A 15,714-nucleotide genomic window follows, 5' to 3' on the forward strand; every position below is an offset into this window, starting at 1 on the left:
AAATTGAAACGTCAATAAACTTATTTTAAAATTCAATTGTGGCTTCTTCCCATTAAAATAGTAATTACTGTAAGATGTCACAAGAAAATAGCTTCAGAACAATATTGAGATATACTTAGTATGAATAGTAAAAACAACAATTTTGTTTTTACATACAGTTATATATACTTCCTTGGATTGATGTCACTAAAACCGTGGTTATCTTCATGTGTATTTACTTTCTTTTACTTTTTATACAAATGACCGATTCCCGACCGAAGAAAAATTTTTTGGTTTTTTAAATCCATTATAATGAAGTATAATGATAATTACTCAAAATGAAGTAATTAAATATAAATACAATGTGATAATGAAAATGTAAATGATAAATAAATTCTATATTTTATTTAACGAAGTTTTAAAATGACTAAAATCATTAAAACTTTTAAAGCAAAAAATTATAATTGTTTAAATTTTAAAGAACCTAAATGTGTGGTAAAAAAAGAGCGTGACACTTGGAATGTGCCAATAGAAGTGAATACTTCTTATAGCGTGTTATTACTATACAGATAACGACATTGTTTTGTTGACCATAGGAATTAAGATTTATTGCAATCCCATTTCTACAGTATATTTATTATAATGCTCTAAAACTAAGTTTTTGGTTATTTTTTAGCCTTAATAACAATACTAATAAATTAGTAAGTAAATAAGTAGGTAATATGCTTTATTGTCACTGAAAATTGTACAAATTTTATGGACAAAGCTTATAATAATAAGAAAAGAAAGAAGAAAAAAATCAGAATAAGAATCGTTTGTACTTTTAAATAAAAAAAAAAAAATTAAATTCTTCCAAACTTAAACAAAAAATACTACCTAATTAATAACCTACAAACTTCGTAAAATGTACCTAACAAAAAATAAAAATTAGGAAAGCAGATTAATGAATTAAGGGCTCAAATATTCCACCTCCTTGTGCTAAACAGTAACCGAATCTGTCATACAGATTTCTCTTCATATTTTGGAGTAGGGCTGGTGTAATGCTTGCAGAGAAATGAAGTACTTTTGCCCTTAATTCGTCTAAGTTTGTGGCCCTTTCAAACTGATGCCTGTAAATGTTTTCTTTAAGAAAACCCCAAAAAAAGTAATCGTTAGACGCTCAGTCACAGGATCTAGCGGGCCATTTAATTGTACCACGTGTACTTATCAGTCGATCAGGAAACGTTTGATTTAGGAAGTAAATAGTTGCTCTAGAGTTGTGAGCCGAACACCCAACCTGTTGGAAATAAACCTCCTGAAAATTAACGGGAGCGTCGAACTGCAGGAATGATCTCATTCTGTAAAAGTTGTAAATATTTGGAGCCGTTTAGGTTTCCATCGATAAAAAATGGACCGACAATATGGTCGCCTAACATCCCAGTCCAAACATTTAACTTTTGCGGATGCTGAGTTCGCACTGCAACACTGAGGTGCTTATTTTTCCGAGAATAATACCTTGCAACGGATGGATTGTGTTTTTTATGTAATGAAAATGAAGATTCGTCAGAAAATAAAATATTTTTTAAAAAGTGTACATTTTGTTTCTGTTTATCTAACATAATTTACAAAACTCCATCCGCCTAAAGTTATCTTTCTGAAACAGGTCTTGTGTTGGTTGTATCTTAAAACAGTGATACCCATTGCTTTTGAGAACTCGCTCGACAGCAATCACGTTAACTTACCTAGCAATTTGTACACTATTGCAGGGTTCATTAGCTTCCACAAAAGCACAAATATCAATATCCCTGTTTTCCTCATCGACAGGCCTAACACGTGGTTCATTACCTTCATGACACTTTTTACAACTGTTTACACATCCCGAAGTTTGAAAATGTTTAATGGTATTTTTAACTGTTGTAACACTTGGTGGGGGTCTATTTTCGAAGGCAACAATAAGTAAATCAATTACTTCGCGTATCGAATGACCCTGAAGGTACTATGTTACAAGTTGCACTTTTTCTTGGACGGTATAGAACGTAATAGGCATTTTATTATTTATTTGTTTATTCTTTCAGAACTTCGTTTGAAATTTTTAATGTCAATGTTACAATTACGACAATTCGTACCTACTGTGAAATGAATATAGAGGTGGAAACGTGTAACATGTCCATCGAGTTAGAATCTATGGAGAGGGCATCACGTGACTAGAAACGACCTCACTTCGGCCATATTGTTATGATCGTTTTGACAGATCGTATATGATTATTTACGATTGTTATTTTTCGAATATTTTTAGTTTTATAATACTTTTATAAAAACTATATTATATTGTAATAGTGCATAATAATGGTTTCTTTTTCTCAACGTAGTTGCAGTAGCAGAAGCAATGTTACTAAAAAATCTTTAGGAATAACGTTCTACAGGTTAGTATACAAATATGTAAACAAAGCAATGACCCGTACTTCAGAGAATAAATTAATAGTATTCATAAAAAATCTTATAGGTAGATCTTGCTATTCTTGAGAATACTCAAATATCTTCATCCTAAATATCTTAAAATTTCTTATTAACTACTGCAACATAATTATTTTTATTTCTACACAGTATTTCCATTGTGATATTCGGCAGATATTCATTGTTGTTTGTTTAATAATATCTTTTCTTACTCTGTTATTTGAACTAAATTTTTAGGTGTCAGTTAATTTGTAGTTATCGAATATATAAGTTGTAAAACGAACGTATTTTGTTTTTTAAATTATGATTAAATCTTCTGAATAACTAGTCATATTTGTATAGTAGTTTTAATATTATCGAGTCCGGCCCTGATCCCACCGCCATATTGGGATGATCATTAGCCACACCTACTGACGCCGTTTTTAATACACATGTTAAAATGCTCATAGCTTCTCCATAGATTCTAACTCGATGAACATGCCACAGCGATTGCCATTGTGTTGTATGGTCAATAAAACAATGTCGTGATCTGTATATAGGTTAACGAAATTTTATATCTGCTTCTTACTGAATTGTTAATATTTTTTATAATAACACTATACTAAATCTTAATTTTTTTCTTTAAAAATTTTGTTTAATGATTTTAGTAATTTTCAAAATTTGTTAAATATAATACCTATAAAATTAATTCATCGTATACATTTTTATTATTATCTTGTATTTGTGCTTAATTATTTCATTTTGATTATATTATATTCTAAAAAGAATCATAAATAATGGGAGGGTATATTTTCATTAAAAACTTTCCATTTGTAAATACTTATTTATAAATACTATAAAATTTCTAAAATAAACTTTTGTTTATTTTAATTAATTTTATTTAATTTTAGTTAATTTTATTTCATTTTATTTAATTTTATTTCACTTTTATAATTTTTTATACTTATTTATAATTTTTTGTAATAATTTTATTTAATTATATATATATATATATATATATATATATATATATATATATATATATATATATATATATATATATATATATATATATATATATATATACAACGCAAAAGTCTAAGGATATTTTAATAATTTGACAATACCAATGACAGAAATTTCATGACCAAATAAATTTGCTTGTACTATAATTATTGTTGATACAGACACTCACTTCTTATCAAAAAAAAAAAAAATTTAAACTGATACCAATACGTGTTTTAGAATGTTTTTTATAAGGGACAAAAAAATCGACATTTTTATGTTTTGTTTATTTTTAATTTTAGTCACTTTATACCATTCTTGCTTAATAGGTGAGTTAAAGATATTGTCTTTTTACCATGCAACGACAACATTTTAACGTTGGACGAGATGAATAGAGCCGCGGGCCTCCTTCAAGCTGGTATGCGACAAACTCAAGTTGCTGACCAGCTGGGTGTCTCCCAAAGCGTCGTAAGTCGTTTGTGGCGTCGGTTTAGAGACACTGGAAGTCCAGCCGAGCAACATCCAGGACGTGGTCGCTCTACAACCGTCGCTCAAGACCGATATTTAATTTTAAATGCCAGAAGGCAGCCAACAATCACAGCACCCGAGCTGGTTAATGAATTACAGTTTGCACATAATGTAACAATTAGCAGAAGAACTGTGAGGAATCGTCTTCATGAAGCCAATCCTCGTAGTCGGCGACCACTGAGATGTCCACCTCTATCTAGAGGCAATCGCGCTGCAATATTAAGCTGGTATCAAGAGTTTCAGAATTGGACTGACAATGACTGGGCTACAGTTTTGTTTAGTGACGAGTCTAGATATGGATTTTATCCAGATTCTCGTCGGACAAGAGTTTGGAGACGACCCGGAAATGGAGAATGATTACATCTTCAAGAATCATGATTGGCGGAAGAACTGACCTCATTTTCCCACGTGGCTTTCTCACAAGTCAGCAATATTTGGATACTATTCTTGAACCTGTTGTGCGCCCGTTTGCTGCTGCTGTTGAAGAAATTTTTTTACTTTATGCATGATAACGCTCGACCACATGTTGCGCATATTGTAACAAACTGGTTGGATAACGAGGGTATTGATGTATTGCCGTGGCCAGCACAATCACCGGACTTAAATCATGCTGGAGCATGTATGGGACATGCTCCAACGAAGAATAATTTCATATATGGGCAATATCTACAATGAGTTTCAATTAAAAGAACTTCTGAGAGAACAATGAACACAACTACCTCAAGCAGACATTAACAATGTGATTCGGAGCATGAACAGTAGATGTAGAGCTGTGATAAACCAACGTGTTGGTCATACTTTATTTTAAGTTCATATTTCGTATTTTTGACATTTTATGGTGGTATGTGAAGCATGGGTGATTTGCAATATAATTTTTTTTGCTCCACTTTTCTGTTTTTTTTTTGCAATTTATGGTTTTTGACATATTAACAATTTAAACTTTTTGTATTACTTTTTTAAGTTGATTACAGATAAACAAAATACGTCTATTTATAAAAATATCCCTAGATTTTTGCGTTGTATATATATATATATATATATATATATATATATATATATATAAATTAAAATTAAGTCATTAAGGTGAATTAAATAAATTTAATTATAAAGTTAAATTATTAGCTAACGAAAACAAGTTAACTGCATGAATAGAGTCAATGTCTGATCCTGCATTTGAGCAATGACATTACCAACTTGGAAAAGAGTGAGTAATGTGATAAAATTGGTATATAGTAAGGTAAACTATTACCTATTGGTAATAATTATGTTTGCATACTAATGAATAAAGGAGAAAGTAGATTAAATAAATGACAATTCATTAAATGATATTTCTCGTGAGGTTGGTTGCCTATGTGAGTGGCTATTATCTAGTTTAAAGGGGATATCGTAGAGTGGATTAAAATCAATATCTCTCTATGTGATAAAAATTATATACTCGTAGTAAATAAATTTATGGAAAACATGAATCTGTATGTCAAACCAGACCGATTGAGAATCAATATACAGTGTGGAACAAAACGATACAACTATGTTGTATGCAGGTTGAAATTTGAGTATATTTGAGCATAATTGAGTAGAGTGGTTGTCAAAAATACTCTCTTCGCTGTCTTGAGAACCTGTCAATTTTAAGCGGTCGAAACAAATCTAACAGCCTGATTCGGCTGAAATTTTGACATTAGCCGTCTACGAAAATGTATTACACGATAGATTTCTTTTGAGATAGTGGCGTCACCAGTATGGCTAAGTACTTATCTGACTGCCTATTTACTTACATTAAAAGTAGTTGAAACTAGCTACGTAAACAGATGTAGAAACCCTTATCTTACATTTGTAGGGTAGAAACAAATGTAGGGTTTCTACGTTTGTTTACGTAGCTAGTTTCAACTACGTTTAATGTAAGTATTTTCCACGTGTTTTGTAACTTAACACTCAAAACTTTATCTTATGTTTTTTTTATCATTTTAAAGTGGAAAGAAACTTTCAGGTTTTTTCACTGAGATGATCCGACTGAACCGAAAACGTTGTGAATGTTTGTAATCTTTATGAATAAATTTTACCGCAAGAAGTTCTTACTTCTATGTAAGTTTTTTTAAACTATGGTATACAGCCAACCACTGGGTGTTTCCACTTTTACTTTGAAATTTTTGATGTTTTGTGCCAAAGTTTTGAAATGTACATTGAACGTTGTTTTTTTTATATAAATGTGCTTTGAGTACGTGTAACTGTACCTTTAGAATAGGCAATGCATAATGTATATTTTTTTAGATTTCATATACCACAAAACAGGATTAAAAGTATCGAATCATGGAAAAACAAAAAGGGTCCATTTAGATCCTTAAGTGAAATCTTAGAAGTGGATGGTTTAGGTGAAAAGATGTTACATAAAATGTGTGAAGATATAATGAAATGTGATAAACCAATTGATCAGTTAGCTGTAAATAATAATAATGGCAAGAACAAGAGAAATAAGCAAATATTGGTACCGCCTATTAATGGGAATATAATAAATGTAGGTTGATATTTCGTTTATTTTTCGCTTAAGAACACTTCTTTATGTTCATATCTTAGAACATACAAATATTAATCTAGATGATTCCCCCATCCAACTGTTTCCCGCCAAATATTATTTTATCTACTTTACTTGTTCAAAATACTTAAACGCTATTACTCGTACACCCATTAATTTTTAATTATTTACTTTTTCGTTGCTGCGTTCTTATTTTTTATGTATGTCCTTATGAATGAAAAAGTTGTTTGTTATTCTCATTCAATACAAATATTTCTATTAGTATTTCCGTAAAGACTAATAGGATTTGTGTGTAATTAATACGTTTTTTATGAAGACTGAAGATCAGTATGTTACCTATAGTAGCGGGCGAAAGGAAAGTCAGGTAGATTTTGTACTGTGTAAAAGAAGCCAGCTAAGTGTAAAGACACACACATCGGTTTTAACCGAAGCGTTAAACGCATCGGTGTCAATATATGTATTGAATTATAATGGTGTAAAACATACACAGCGGTTCTGACCGCCTCGTTTCTCAAAGCGGTTTTAAACCTGAGTCGGTTGGTGGAAGAAGTCTGGAATCGCATCTGTTTTAAAAACGATAGGCGTTGGGTGTTTATTGTGTTCTGATAGCTCTGTATGTCGAGGTGTTGAGAAGAATGAGAAAAGATAAAGAGGTTTTAAATACAATTAGAGGTCAGAAAACTGCAATATCTGGGACATGTCATGGCGTTATAACTTGCTGCAATTAATAATACAAGGAAGAATACAGGGTAGAAGGAGTCGCGGAAGAAGACGCAACTCCTGGTTAAACAATTTGAGAGCTTGGTTTAACTGCACTTCTGCTGACCTCTTAGAGCAGCGGTATTGAAAGTGCGAATTGTCACGATGGTTGCCAACCTTCTTAGAGGAGATGGCACATGAAGAAGTGTGTCTTTACCCTTAAAGAGGTCACCAACTGTAAAGTGATAAAGGGTGAGTGTATAGCTAGTCAACACCGACATGTGATAGTGGTAGTGAATACGAAGATAAAGGTGAGGCGGAAAGGAAATCAAGTAGGTTACCAGAAAGTAGAGTGGTGGAAGTTAAAGGATAAGGATTTGGCAAAAGCGTTTAATAGTAGATTGCTGGAACAGCTTGAGAGAAAAGATACGGTGAATGGCTGATAGAATGCCAACAGTACAGTTGTGGTACTGGTGGGAGAGAAAGTGCTAGGAAAAACGTCCGTTAATGGGCTTCCAAGGGACAAAGAAACTTGGTGTTAGAACGATGAAGTGCAACAGAAGGTTAGGCAGAAGAAAGATAGTAGAAAGATGACAGGTCTAAAATAGAGAACGATACGGATATATAAAAGGAAGCAAAGCGCGCTATAGCTACTGCTAAGTAAAGATTGTCTGAACAGCTATATAAAGAAATGAAAACACCCGAGGGGATGAAAAGGTTATACAGCATTGCAAAAGCAAGGGACAAGTCATCAAAGGACTTGACTCAGAGAGGAGTGTTAAGAATCTATGTTGAAATAAGCCAAAGATGGTATGAGTACTTTAGAAAGTTGTTAAATGAAAAACACTAGAGAAGAGACCGGGATGCAGCATCCTAAATGAAAATATAATACCGGGAATAGCGAGAGATTAGGTTGTAGAGGCGTTAAATAAGATAAAGAATGGTAAGGCAGTAGGACCCGATGGGATACCTGTGGAAGTTTGGAAGGCTCTAGGAAAGGAAGGGGTTGATGTTTTGTGGCAAATGGAAAAAAGGAAGCCTAATGCATGGGGAGAGAGTGTGATGGTATCACTGTATGTGTGATGACTGTATAAAGATAAAGTAGATGGACGCAATGAAAAGTTGGGAGAGAACTGTAAAGCGAAGGTTATCGGTAGGAGAAGAACAGTTTGGGTTTATTCCGGGAAGGAGAACAACGGATGCCTTGTTTGCTTTGAGATAGTTGATACGGCGAGAAGAAAAGAGAGCGACATTTGGTATTTATAAATCTTAAGAAGACGTACAGCACAGTTCCTAGACAAGAGCTATGGAGATGTATGAGAGAGAAATGGGTCTCTGAAAAGAACGTAAGACTCGTGAAGGATACGATGGGGGAGCGTACACTTATATCCAAAATAAGGACTTGTGTCGGATCACGTCGTTCGCTGAGTCCCTACCTGTTTAGTCTTGTTATGGATGTACTGACAGAAGTTAAGTTGGGGGCTTCTTGTTCGATGCTCTTTGCAGATGATATCGTGCGGGGTACTCTGTGATCGAAAATCGGAGAAGGGTTGAAAGGAAAGATATAGAAAAGTGTGGTGTGGTCTGTGATGGTGTACGGTGGTGAAGTGTGTCCTGTAAAGATAATTCAGGGAAACAAGATGAAGGTAGCTGAAATGAAAATGTTGTCGTGGATGTTGGCTAAGCCTAGAAGGGATGTGATCAGGAACGACCTAATTAAGGAATAAGCCGAGGTGACTACATTCTCAAGAAAGATCAAGAACAAAAACTGCAATGGTTTGGTCATATCAGACGTAGAAATGAAAACTATGTGGGACGAAGGATAGAACTATGAGAAGTTGATGGAAAGAGAGGTAGAGGAAAACCGAGCAGAAGATGAAAATACTACGTGGTAGAGAGGGGAAGGCTTAGGTTAAGAAGACGTGAGGGACAGAAGTGAGTGGCAAAGAAGAGTGAGAAATAGCGACCCCTGAAAAGGGAAAAGCTAAGTATTTCCTTAATTCCATTGCCTATTTTTGTATTCTTTCCTTTCTTTATTCCATTTAGGTTTTCCATATTACTATTTCTTGTGCTATTTCCACTTTTCCTATAAGGTTTCCAAATAATAGCAGAGCGGAAGCAGTTTTTGAGTACCCGTATGGAAAGTATTTCATTGATGCTAAATGGTACGCTGGATATATAATTATATATAGATATTGGAAATATAGATGAAAACTTACAGAACAAATATTGATCAGTTCTTTATAGATTTGTTTTATTTTATCATAGATTTCAACTTATCGTTTTTATATATAGTATTTTTTTTTTCAGAATTTATCTACTGCAGTAGGTATACATTTAAGTCCAATAGGTATCAGTTGGGCAAAAATATCAAAAGAAAATAATAAATTAGTTAGCTGGAACTATGACAACTTTAGTTGTTTGCCCAATAAACTACTGCCGAATGAAACATTTGACAAGGTAAGATATGTTTAATGTCTCTCAATCATTTTACTAATGTTTTGATTTTATCTACAATATTTTATAGGCAAATTTTTACAGCAGCATTTTGTCAATATATGGAGAGTTGGTAGACAGGTTTTGGCAATATCTTCTTTACGTACCATGTCCTTTTTGAAGGTTGGTTATCATCATAGCTATCTTAATTTTATTCACTGCCACCACATATATAGCACGCTTGTATCAATACCATACCAATTTCACAAGTTCTTCAGTGCATTTCTGAAAATTCTTTCGCAGTAAATGTTGAAAAGCAGGGACGACAAGAGGCACCCCTGCTGTGGGCGACAAAAGGCATCCCTGCCGCTCTCATTTTTTAATATTAAGAGCCTATGATTCCAAACCGTCTACTAAAACAATTATGCGAACGTCTCTTAGACGTTCTATGAATATAGAGTGCTTAACACAGTCAAATGCCCTTTGGAAGTCAATAAAACAACAGTAAATGTCTACAGATATCACAACATCTTTGAGCAAGTAAATTCATCCCAAACAATGCATTTATCGTTCCAAACTCGTTACGGAAACCAAACTGTGTGTTACTTAGGTATTCCTCGCATTTCTTATAGAAACGGCCATGTATTACCTTTAGAAAAATGTTCAATAAATGGCTTCACAAACTAATGGTTCTATAATCGGCACAGGTTTTTGCTGTTAGGTAGAGCTATGAACAATGAATTGGACCAACCATTAGGTAGGTGTCCGATGGTATAAATGGTATTGAAAAACGAAGTTTGCTATAGTTTATAAGCTTATTTATATTTTTAGGAATTTCATAAGGACCTGACGCTTTACCATTTTTTGATGATTGTATGGCTTGTGATATCTCAGAACGTGTTATTAGTGGTCCGTCTCAGTTAGTAATATCCAGAGGTGAACTAATCCTATCGTCTTCGATAGAATTTTTCCAAAGTTTGTCCTCTACTTCAGATATTACTTTACCATGTTCATCATGTAGCAGTGCAGTTTGTCTCTTATTCAAGGTACCAGCCGCTTCTTTCACTTTTTTATACATGTTAAACGCGTATCTATTTTTGAGTTCTTCAATTTCATAACACTGTTTAATTAAATTGTGCCTCTTTGCTTCTCGTATTTTACGTTCAATTTCTTTTTATATACTTTTATTAAGTTTTTCGTTATATTTTGCTAGTCGCCGTTGCTCCATCAAATCGAATATGTTTTCTGTCATCCAAGCCTTTTGTTTTAGCTTTGAGCTGCCTTTTAAATTCCTTTCACAGATTTCCTTAACTGTTGTTTTAATTTTATCTAAACTCTCAACTACATTCTCGCCAATGTTTTCCCAAAATAAATTTTCGTTCAGTTACCTTTGAGCAGTTTCCTTAACTTTTTCGTCTTGTAGTTGGGTTCTATCAATATTTTGGCGAGACTTCTTTTTGGTGACCTTTTTAATTTTAATTAGGTTACAGCTACTATGGTATTGTGATCATATCCAATGTTTCACTTATCCAATACCTGGATAAGTTTTAGCCGATTTAATGCAGTTTCTAAATCGATTTTTTTATCGATTAGAATGAAGTCGATTTGGTTCCTAATAATTTTATTCTCTGATTCTGCATTTGACTTCTAGGTGTAGAGTCTTCGGGTTGGTAATTCGAAGTGAGTATTCGATATAATAAAATCGTGTTATTGAGAGAACTGCACAAGTCGATGTCCATGTTCATTTCTGTTTCCCCACAACATTCAAACAGCGTCCTTTGCCGATTTTGACGTTAAAATCTCCAAGGACTATGCTATTTTCTGCTGCTTTAACAAGATCTAAAGCATCAGTAAGATTTTTGTAAAATGCTTCTAAATTATCTTCACCACTGGATGATGTTGGGGCATAGACCTGAATTACGTTGGTAATGAACGACTTTGAATTAAACTTCACTAGGATTACTCTGTCAGATATGGGGATATAATTTACTATTGGTTGAGCTAAGTATTTTGCGACTACGATTGCAACTTCATTATTGTGAATAGCATCGTTATTTCCTTCATAGTACACTTAATATCCATCAACATCATACACTACCCATCTCGGCCACCATCACGGCATTTCACTTATTCCGAGAATGCTGATTTACATTCTTCTCATTTTTTATGGTATTTTGTATTTTACCTACCTCAAACATGCTGCTGACGTTCCATGTGGCTATTTTGCAAGGATTTCGCATATTAACGACCTGAGAGGCCCTGCAGTCTCGAGATTGTCCTCTCCTGTCGGATCTTGGGTTCCGAGATCTTCTTTGATTTCTGCATCCTTACGCCGTTGACTAATTTATGGTTCATCCGCCTACGGAACCGATTTCTTGATTCAAGGACAAAAGAATGCCCCACCACTTACCAACTCATCCATCCGAAGCCGTTGGTCAGTAAGTGGGGGATTGCTTATATCGGCAAAGACTCGGATGTCAGAGCCTTGTTTTTTTATCTAGCAGGATGCACCGGATGGTCAGAATCAAGATCATCACACTGGCAGGTGAGGTTGACATTTGGATCATCATCATCATCAACAGCTATTTCATCCATCGTCGGATGTAACCGCTTCTTAGGTATCTTCATTCATTTCTGTATGTTGTTTTTTTTTTGTTGATATTTGGATAGGAGAGGCTATATTTTGCGCATCACTATCCCTGGCGTCTCTTGGCAATAGGGAGTTTTTGTAACTACCTAACGTAACGTATCTCCCTATACGTAAAGAACTAACGTATCGAAGAAGATGAACGTTAAATTGATAGTTTTTGTTTTGCACGTAACGTAACGATGGTGTTGCCCTCACCGAATTAGTGATTAACTAATAAATTGTCAGTGCCAGTCTTGTCCTTGTCATTTAACCCTATTTTTGATATTCAAAATAACTAACAAATATTTTTTATAATTTTTGACATGGACGCGATATTAAATGTAGGTGCCTTTATATTGATGATGAAGAAGACGAAGACATAGAAGATGCCCTTCTTCTTCACATCTTGCACGACTATACGGCCGCTTTAATTTTGATACAATTAAAAATATTTTTCGCTTTGGAATTAAATTTCACCTTTCTGGATGGTCGTAAGGGTTCTTGCCTACAACTTCCTTCAACAAGAACAAATCATCTTCATTGCTGAAGTGAAGTCGTTTTCTACTGCTTTCCATTATTTATAAAAATCAAAACAAATATACGTAACCACAAATGTAAAAATACACGTACCACGTGTGCTTATGAAATGTGGATGTTGAAATTTTGGTAATCGGGTAAGATTCCCTTGCGCATTCGGTTACCTTCGGCTCGATAGGGATGCGTATGAACCGTATGAACGTAACGTACCAGCCCGTTACGTTAGGTAATACGTATCTAGATACGTTAGTTCAACCATTAATGCGCATGCTTATATGTCAAAAAGATACGTTACGTATACGTATTTGCTTGCACAAAAAGTCTCTATTATCTTAACACAAAATTAATAAAAATAAGACCTGTAGACATATTTCGCATTGTACTAACAGACCGTTTACATGAGATGGTAGACAGCTTTAACTAGTTAGTCTGCGGGACACTTATAGTCCAGGATAAAAAGGGTTTTGCCGTGACACTGAAAGAGCTAGGGTACTGAAAGGTTTTTTGATGTTTGTTTGATGATAATACTTATACAAACATATTCTAACCATTTCCTGCTTGAGATTTATTGATAATTTGTATTTATAGACAACTTAGTGTGAAAAAATATACTTTTTAAAGGTAATCGTAACCGCCTTTTAGATTTAGACTATGCAAAAAACTTGAAAATGACGATTTATAAAAAAATCTATCCGTATTTGTTGTTGTTTTTTTTACATAGTCAATCCATGTATCCTTTTCTATTATATTGTTCTGAAGCTATTTTCTTGTGGCATGTTAAAGTAATTACTATTTAAATGGGAATAAGCCACAATTAAAGGTTAAAGTACGTTTATTGACGTTTTAATTTCCACTTCAGAAATCGTTCTCAAAATACAAATATTAGTAAATTGTTAGTATTTTAAGAACGATTTCCGAAGTGGAAATTGAAACGTCAATAAACGTACTTTAACCTTTAATTGTGGCTTATTCCCATTTAAATAGTAATTATCCTTTTCTATGTGTTTTGGGTCTATTAGTTCCTTTACCTCCGTTCATTGAGCTTTTTTAAAGCGCTATATTTTTCCTTTTGAAGACCATAAAAATTTTACTTCTACTTATGTAGATAAATCTTTTAATAGACTTCCCGATATATTTTTCAAAAACGTGTAAAACATTTTGTAAATATGATTTATATAAATTTTCATGCTACCCCAAATACTCAAATTTTTCCACCAGCTGTCGGGTTTTTAAACTGTACCATAAGACAGGTATCTGTTTGATGTTAATTTTCATTTATTTATATTTAAGATAATTATTAATAGCTTTTATTTTGTTTTTAGACCATTCAAATTGTACGAAAAATACCACCAAGTGATGTCTACGTATTTGAATCTAGTCCATCAATGGGCCCTCAAGCATCAACATCAGTGAGCTTAGCATCATCATACAACCAACAACTCGAATTAAATGCAATGCTCCTAGCTCTTTTAAATACCAGTGTCAATCATAATATTACTTTACAGAGTGCCTGTAACAGAGATAACCTTTCAACAACAACAATAGAAAATAGAGTATTTTATTTGAAGTCTAGAATATCAGCTAGGTAAAATAATGTAAACTTTTTTTATATTATATACGGTTGCGAAAAACTCAGACAACAAGGTGCTGTCTTAGAAATTATTAAACTTATGAGCGTGTAATTGTGGGATACGAATTGACTTTATGTTCTGCATTTTTTAAAAACTCTTCAACTTTTTATGACGTCACTATTTCTTACATCACCGCTATCTTCTATTTTTTTTTAAATAGCAACGATTGAGTGATACAGCACAGAAAAGTTGCTGAAACTATTTTCTTGTGACATATTTAATACCGATATTTTCACAATGGGATTAAATCACGATTAATTGTAACTAAAATTTCAATGAATTATTGTAATCAATCCTTACATAACAATGCTTTCCTATAGAAGTTAATAACTTATTTACTTCTGTACCCAATCCAGAAATTATTGGTCTGGTAGAATCACTCCTTAAACAAGTCAATTTCGCCCCATATAATTTCTTCGATTTTAGATATACTCAAATTATGTCTTTCTCGTGATTTTTTCATGTTTAATAACAATTATTATAAGTAACCTAATGGTTTAGCAATGGGCAATTGCTTATCCCCGTTCTTAGCTGATGTCTTTATGTATCATTTAGAATCTAATTGCATCATAAAAAACCTGAAATTCTACATTGCTTCCGTTACGGCGATGGCTGTTTGCTTTAACCAAATCCACTCGAATATTAATTTCACCATAAAACTAGAATTTTCAAACTCCATTTACTCCTTATATTTATTTATTACCAGACCCAATGACCGTTTCAACTTTTGTATCTACCGAAAACCTACTCAAACCGATCATGTTGTGCATTGATCGTTAAATCACCATTTATCACATAAATTATCTGCATTCCGAAGTTTTATTCATAGCTCAAATACTATACCATTTTTAACTCAATATTATAATATGAATTAAATATTATTAAACAAATTGCAGTTAGCAAGGGTTATAACCCAAATATCATTCATATACGAACCCATAAAAGATAGGTAAACTCCTTCAACAATCAGCCTTTTCTTTAGATTCTTCCATGTCCCCTATCTATGCATTATATAAACACACTCTTATACGCGAACTTGAAAACACCCACATTTATTTTAAAGTACATAATACTTTAAACTAAATCTTAACTAACACCAAAGTTCCAATTAATTTTATAAATCGTAGCGAGGTCTATAAATTATCATGCTCTGATTGTGATGCTACTTACATTGGCCGAACATACAGATCCTTGTCCACAAGGTTTTTAGAACATCAAAAAAGAAAGATAACACTTCTGCTTTTATCCATCATTTAAAATTTAACAACCTCCATCTCAATATCCCAGATGGTGTTAATCTTTTACACAACATCCAACAGAAAAACATATAA

General features: G+C 33.2%; 1 protein-coding gene across 1 annotated transcript in view; it reads left to right on the top strand.

Annotated features, from left to right (window-relative positions):
• LOC140451223 (uncharacterized) overlaps positions 1–15,714 on the top strand; it is a 39,866-nt gene that overhangs the window by 12,931 nt on the left and 11,221 nt on the right. The window contains exons 3-5 of the mRNA XM_072544958.1: positions 6,190–6,433; positions 9,461–9,610; positions 14,075–14,337. Coding sequence (XP_072401059.1) covers positions 6,190–6,433; positions 9,461–9,610; positions 14,075–14,337 — 657 coding nt within the window. The remainder of the gene's footprint in view (positions 1–6,189; positions 6,434–9,460; positions 9,611–14,074; positions 14,338–15,714) is intronic.

This window comes from Diabrotica undecimpunctata, chromosome 9 (genome assembly GCF_040954645.1).
Source record: "Diabrotica undecimpunctata isolate CICGRU chromosome 9, icDiaUnde3, whole genome shotgun sequence".
NCBI lineage: Eukaryota > Metazoa > Arthropoda > Insecta > Coleoptera > Chrysomelidae > Diabrotica > Diabrotica undecimpunctata.